Raw genomic sequence first — 7,554 nt, 5'->3', positions numbered from 1 at the left:
GAATCCATGATTAATCCTATTTTCAGTCCTCGATTGAGGATGGCTTTATAAATTCACCGTGAACGCGCATAGTTCAGTCTCAACCTATCCGGAGTTGATCAAGCCCGATCACTGAAATTGGAATCAGTTCTTCTGGAAACGAAAATTCCCGCTATGCCGTGTCTCGCTCTCAAGTCAGAATTCAGAATTTAGTTTAGGATTTCTTAAACCGTCTTTCTGGAAAACCCCTCTGGAGTCTCTAAGCCATCATAAGACAATAGGAAAGGAAATGTTGTTTTACGGTTAATCGTCCCAGAGTTTCAGACATGCCTAAGATGATTAATAAGGGTTCCGGCTGTAGTTGAACATCCCAAAATTTTGGGAAATCTTAAGCTTTAATATCCATATTCACAAAACTGTTAATAAACAGGTTATGTCGATATATGTAATTGTTGCTCAATGGGTCTTTGTTCTTGTAGCGACAGTTACTGTGACTGGGAAACTCAGAGTCTGGACCCAAATGTAACACTGGTAGCCGAAACAGGATTCTTTATGACATACTACATACAACATACTACACTACATCACACTGTTAGTCCACAACATTTTGTTAAACTGTGGGATTTTTATCTAAAGTACCTTACAGAAGGAGAGGAGAGATCTTTAATATGGGAATAGAACCCACAACCTGCCAGTGGTAGTGCCTTGCTCTACCCACTGAGCTTTATAAGTGTGTGTGTGTGTGTGTGTGTGTGTGTGTGTGTGTGTGTGTATGTTCTGAAATGCACTTCAAATTAGCACTTTTCTCTCGATTTCCCTTTGATATTTTGTTTAGGTACAGTGTTACTTGCAGCTAATTGATTGATTGTTTTATGGGTATTCTGTGTTGAGATGGTGCAAATATTTTTAATACATATCTAATATCTTTCTAATAAATTTCTCTTGTGGTGTTCTTTCACATAACTAAGACTATAGAAGTGTAAAAAATAGGCTACGTCAGATTATTCCAAGGGACATACATGTCCAGTCAAGTCAATTTTTATTTCTATAGCCCAAAATCACACATCATAATGAGGGGGTCCGCGGTATATCCTCTATCTTGTAAGGGGTCCTTGGCTGAAAAACATTTGAGAGCCTCTGGTCTACAGGCAAAAACCAGCCTGGCTGGACTCAGTGACGTCACCGATATAATGACGCCCCGTCCCATCTTCAACCCGTTCGCGCAATGCGTCATGGGTGGGTGTAGGATCACGCTTGTAAAGCAGCGTGGCGGCAGACTGTTGACGAGAGAAGAACAAGGAGATAAAAGAAGTTTCCCGCTCGGTCTTCCTGGTTTATCTGAGTCCAGTAGTTCCTGAGTCCGGGTCTTAGCTCGGATGTGTTATGCTAGGCTACTACCGTGTTAGTCCTACGGTAGATGTGCACGGTTGTGCTCGTTGTAGCGCCGCGGAGAGCGTCCGGTAACTCCGACCGGAAGACTCCAGGTCAGATAGAGGCCTCGGCGACCGGGGAAAAGCCTTTGTCTTCCTCTGATGAAGAAGCAGCTCAGGCTCACGGCCCTCGGACTGCTTCAGGTAGGAGCTCAACAATATGAACACATCAACGGGACGCACGAGCTTTCTGCAGCTGGCTGCTACACACATTTTAGCTGCCGAAACGTCCTGTTATGTGAAACTTGATTTAAATCAGAAGTATTATCTTTCACTGCCGTTAGCTCTCATGCTAACCGGAGAACTCGCTAGCTAAACATTAGCTTTCTGATGAACTAGAGCTCGTAACTTCGTTTTTTCATCGGTTTACTGGTTGTTATTTATAGTAATAAACTAAGTTAGCCGAGCGCTACTTTATAACACGATGCTCCATTGAAGCAAAGCTACATTTAAATCTTTTAAAGTAACAGTTAAAACGTTTTAACGCATCAAGTGACGAAAAAATGGATCAGGCTGCAGAATGGAAGGCTGTAGATATTATCCAGATGTTTAATTGAACAGGTCAAGACGAAGTATCAGAAGTGATCAGAAGTGTCTTTTCTAGTTTGGACAAACAGTCAGTGAGTTGGTCCCGTCCTGCTGCTTGTTGCTGCAGGCTGGTAGTGCAGCTCTGCTCTCTGTCTGCTGCACTGCTGCTGCTCGGAGGTCTGCACACCAGAAATGTCTTTACGCTCCAACATGAAGAGACCGGTCACTTCTAGTTGATTTCCATAATTATCAGGCCAGCATGTCTTTATATTTACGGTTTGGAGAGTCCAGCCTCCCTGCAGCTTAAACCTCACCCGGTTATTACTCACTGTGTGCAGGGGGTCAATCCACTGAAACACTAAGCTATGGCAAACTCCCTGTATCTAACATTATTTACTTATTATTATTATTATTTATTTGTCTCTTTATTTGTTTCCCAGATCAAATCAGAACAAAACACGTCTATCGATCAAACTGATGCAGAGACGTTTTAATGGAGCATCGTTTCACAAAGGAGTGGTGGTAAGCATTAATCAATAGTATACTGTATATCTATAGATAGTTACAGATACAGTACGGTACTGGAAACACACCAGTGTCTGTCCCATTAAATAACTGAAGATATTCTATTATCCTGCTGGCTGGTGAGTGGCTGTTTGCTGACACCTAGTGGTTTAAAATTGGCAGTTGTCACAAATTCAGACTCGCCTCTGACTGGGTGGGAATGAAAACTGGCTGTATTGTCAAGATCAGTAGGAAAACAAGTCATAATTCTACCATGGTTGGTCCAGTCATAATATTTGGTGTATATCACAGCAATGGTGGAACAAAGATGGAAGCATATATACTCTAACTGCCAGCGTCTCTGTCTGGACATCATGTGACTGTGATCCTTGCTGAGAGTTATTGTTATTATTATTGAGAGGTTGCTGGTTCCAATCTCAGATTGTCATGTTGTGGTGAAGTGGGAGCGCTTCTTCCTCTGCACAAGTCAGCAGGAATGACTCTCAAAGTGTTGATAGAGACGCTGTTCAATTCTGCACAGCATTTTATATGAGACTCTGTCTGTTGGACAGCAGAACTTTTATTGTTTTGCCATTCACATCAATGAAATGTTTAAGTCTTTATAGAACTACTTGGATGCTACAATCACTGCTGCGATATTACTATTGTTATTGCTGTTTTTGTGGGTGTTCCCTGTCTTACCGACTGTCTCTGATGTCAGAGCTGATTGGCGGGAAGAGAAGCATCTGGCGGAGGAGAGGAACGTTGTCGGCCATTTCGTCTCAATTCAGGACAGCTGTGTTGAATTTGGTGTTCGCCACTAAGGAGGCAAAATGAATTCTTCAGAAGAGGTGAGAGCTTGTTTATTTGTAAGTTAATGTTGTTCTTTCGGTAGAATTTGCCTATTAGCTTGTCTGTTTATAATTAAGAGATATTACAATCCATATCATCGTACATGATTCTCTCTTTCACTTTTTTCTCTCCCTCTCTCTCTCTCCTCAGCCCAGTACATCAGCTGCTGTTGTTATCCAGGTATGGAAGAAATAATATTGCTCTAACATGTTCACGTGTTCATATGATGCCATATGCCTATTATATGATGTGGGATGTCATGACAGTACAGATGATACTACACAGTACATTCCACAGGATATATGATTTGCTGTGTGTCACATAAGATATGGGTTCATAGCTGATAGTATTATGTCAGAGGTGGTAGTTAAATTTGATCCTCGTTCCACCACCCCACCCTGTCTTACACTCTGTACGTCTCTCTCTCTCTGTCTCTCCCCTGTCTCTATGGAAACAGAGAGACACAAACAGACCCAGACACACTGGAGAGAAACTATACCACTGTGACCAATGTGGGAGGAGTTTCAGACGGCCTAGTAAATACAGGGAACACCAGCGTATCCACACTGGAGAGAAACCATACTGTTGTGACCAGTGTGGGAAAAGTTTCCGTCGTTCAGATGCATACAGGGTACACCAGCGTATCCACACTGGAGAGAAACCATACTGTTGTGACCAGTGTGGGAAAAGTTTCATTCGTTTAGATTCATACAGGGCACACCAGCGTGTCCACACTGGAGAGAAACCATACCACTGTGACCAATGTGGGAGGAGTTTCAGTCTTTCATGTACTTACAGGAACCACCAGCGTATCCACACTGGAGAGAAACCATACTGTTGTGACCAGTGTGGGAAAAGTTTCAGTCGTTCAGATTCATACAGGGTACACCAGCGTGTCCACACTGGAGAGAAACCATACTGTTGTGACCAGTGTGGGAAAAGTTTCAGTCGTTCATATTCATACAGGGAACACCAGCGTGTCCACACTGGAGAGAAACCATACCACTGTGACCAATGTGGGAGGAGTTTCAGTCTTTCATGTGAATACAGGAAACACCAGCGTATCCACACTGGAGAAAACCCATACCACTGTGACCAATGTGGGAGGAGTTTCAGTCTTTCATGTGAATACAGGAAACACCAGTGTATCCACACTGAAAAGAAACCATACCACTGTGACCAATGTGGGATGAGTTTCAGATTGTCGAGTATATACAGGATACACCAGCGTATCCACACTCAAGAGAAACCATACCACTGTGACCAATGTGGGATGAGTTTCAGATTGTCTAGTACATACAGGGTACACCAGCGTATCCACACTGGAGAGAAACCATACTGTTGTGACCAGTGCGGGAAAAGTTTCAGTCGTTTGGAGTCATACAGGGTACACCAGCGTATCCACACTGGAGAGAAACCATACTGTTGTGACCAGTGTGGGAAAAGTTTCAGTCGTTCAGGTTCATACAGGGACCACCAGCGTACACACACTGGAGAGAAACCATACTGGTGTGACCGGTGTAAGAAAAACTTCACCTGGTCACATCAGCTGAAGAGACATCGCTGCATCTGAACTGCTGCAGAGCGCCTCCACTGTCTGCAGGAGGAACAAGCTTCTCTCTGTCCAACCAACGCAGGAAGCTCAAGTGTTCAGGTCACAACACCAAACCTGGTCTTCGTTCATCGTACGTTGTTTTATTCATCCGGGCCAACGTGATGCTGGCCGGTTTATCCTGCTAACTCTGTTATCCATGTACGAGGAACGAGTCTCTGGACTTAAAATTACAGCTGGGTTTAATCTGTCACACACACACACACACACACACACACACACACACACACACACACACATATTTGTTCAACCAAATGTTCATTCTTTGTGGTCCAAACTATTTTAATGAGATTTCAGAAGAATGTTGACTGATTTTTATCTAACAGTTTGCTAACCTTTAAAGTCAATCTTTAACACTGTTGGAGAACGTTGACACAGTTGAAAATGTGTTCATGTTCAAACACATTTTTTTCCACTATGTTTGTCTTTTTAGTTAATTGAGGAGTCGCAGTGAAATGTCATTTTGATATCTTCCTTCCTTAATGTGATGTATTTCCTGTTGAAACAGGATGTTGGGGCGGGACTTAACGCATGGAGGGATCATTCAAAAGTGTAAACCAATGAGAGATCAGTTGGGGAGACAAGCAGTTTTATTGGATGGGAGGGGTAGGATTGTTCAAAAATCTGTGATGTTTTATTGGTTGGATTTTTTTATGTTGCCTCCTGGTAAACAATGACATCATCGCCAAAGATTTTCTATTTTCCAGGAAGTAAAAGTAATGAGTTTGAAATACAAATAGATAAAACAATTATTTTTCAAATCATTGTAAAATATGTGTATTAAGTAAGTAGAGGTAGTTAGAATGAGCTAAAAAGGTGAAAAGTAATTTGTCATTTCAGTGTGACTTTAATACATTTTATTTTTGTTTTTTGTTTTATTATCTTTTTGAGAACAACAGGAGGAGTATACATACATAAATCTCATTTCCCCATATCTCAAATCCCCCACAAAAGCAAAACAGACAAAACAAGGCAAGGGAAGCAGAACATGATGAGATATAACAATCATGTGACAACGTGGAGGGAAAAAATAAAGAGTTAGTCAGTGGAGTAATGAGGGTCGAGCCTACTCCAAACAATCAGGGATCCTGATTGATATCCTAACATATCATATCCTCAAGTTATAAAAGACAAAACAAAAAAACAAACAAGATAAATACATATTGTTAAAGTGTGAACATTAATCAAAATGTTTGTATCTTCTACTTTTTCACATTTTCATACAAGATTTTTTGTTAATTGTGAAATTTATTATTTCTCAAGATGTTAGGTTTCATTTGTCGGGGTTAGGGACAAGCGAGAACTCTAAGACAACTCAGACGATCTGACACATACTGCAGAGAAACACAGACTATATTCTGTATATACACACTGAGACATGTCCCATGCAGGCGTAGCCATGACAGTTACAAATGTACAAGAGCTGCATTGGACACACACACACGTACAAAGCTCAGTGGGCAGAGCAAGGCACTACCACTGGCAGGTTGTGGGTTCTATTCCCATACTCAAGATCTCTCCTCTCCTGGTTCTGTAAAGTACTTTAGATTTTAAAAACTCCCACAGTTTAACAAAATGTTGTGGACTTATAGTGTGATGTAGTGTAGTATGTCACCCCAGGGTGACATACGACATACCAGGTCTCACCTGCTTCATTCAAGAAATCTTTACCTCTCTAAAGTTGTTTAAAAACCTCTTGAAAGCCTTTTGAATAACTTTATTAATATTTCAAACCACCAAGGACAGCAGGATATTACAATTAATCAAAATGTAAACTTGAACATCACAACAGCAACTGTGACAATGACAATGTCGAAGAAGGAATTTCAGTGTCATTTTATTTGTTGTTTTAATCTGCAGTGCATGCTTTCATATGATTTCTATACAGTAGGCTACAAGCATGACCAATAGTGAGAAACTAGGTTTCAAGTTGTCACAAAATTGTACGGTGATGTGGGAATAAGTATAACCCACTCTGGATTATGGTTCACAATATATAGGCCTGGCAGGACATAATCAATGCATAGCAGTTTATAATTAAGAAATATTACACAAGAGGCTTGTAGTTCACTGCCATTATTGCATATACAGTGATGACTAGAAACTAAAACTAACTAAAAATAAAGTTATGTGGCTTGGCTGCAAAGCATGTGTTGGTAATGATGATCCCACAAGAGGAACCTAAGGATAGAAAAGGTTCACCCATCATCACCCATCTACCTAATGTCACAAATCGCGCTTCTGATAGACAAAAAAGGATTCACAATGGCATCAGTTTAAAATATTTCAAAGCAATCAAAACTCAACCCAAAATCTAATTATTAAAAGGGCGTTGTCAAATCCGGACTGTCCCGATTTAACATAAACTCTATGATCGTCGTCGATGTTACATTTGGTGTTAGATACATCTGAAAACTGTTAAACTCAAGCAAATCTTTGGGATAAGCCATATTCACTTCCATCGTAGCTAATGAAGCACGCTAAAGTCGAGCAGCGCTCCAAATGGCAGAGCTGTTCCTGTCATCGTCAGCCCTCCCACTTGGAGCTAAGCACCTCCCACTTGGAGTTAGCACCCACCTATTTGGAGGTACTCCCGGCTGCAGCTATACCATACTCGGTGGGTGCAGTATCACGCTTGTAAAGCAACAT

At 41.3% G+C, this 7,554-nt stretch overlaps 1 protein-coding gene across 1 annotated transcript; it reads left to right on the top strand.

Moving 5' to 3' along the window:
* Positions 1-1,169: 1,169 nt before the first annotated feature.
* LOC144537885 (uncharacterized) lies at positions 1,170-4,947 on the top strand. The gene is made up of 5 exons (XM_078281776.1): positions 1,170-1,215; positions 1,422-1,553; positions 3,163-3,269; positions 3,751-4,253; positions 4,590-4,947. Exons 1-5 carry the CDS (start codon positions 1,170-1,172, stop codon positions 4,864-4,866), a joined length of 1,065 nt encoding a protein of 354 aa, XP_078137902.1. The 3' UTR covers positions 4,867-4,947.
* Positions 4,948-7,554: the final 2,607 nt, after the last annotated feature.

This window comes from Centroberyx gerrardi, chromosome 23 (genome assembly GCF_048128805.1).
Source record: "Centroberyx gerrardi isolate f3 chromosome 23, fCenGer3.hap1.cur.20231027, whole genome shotgun sequence".
Taxonomy (NCBI): domain Eukaryota; kingdom Metazoa; phylum Chordata; class Actinopteri; order Beryciformes; family Berycidae; genus Centroberyx; species Centroberyx gerrardi.
This window is presented reverse-complemented; position numbering and strand designations above follow the sequence as displayed.

Excerpts from the sequence above, each read along its gene's own strand:
- LOC144537885 (XM_078281776.1), top strand. The coding sequence starts at position 1,170 with ATGACGCCCCGTCCCATCTTCAACCCGTTCGCGCAATGCGTCATGG. Across the intron at positions 1,554-3,162 it reads CGGCCCTCGGACTGCTTCAG|AGCTGATTGGCGGGAAGAGA; the intron begins GTAGGAGCTCAA and ends CTCTGATGTCAG. Across the intron at positions 3,270-3,750 it reads TGGTGTTCGCCACTAAGGAG|AGAGACACAAACAGACCCAG; the intron begins GCAAAATGAATT and ends CTATGGAAACAG.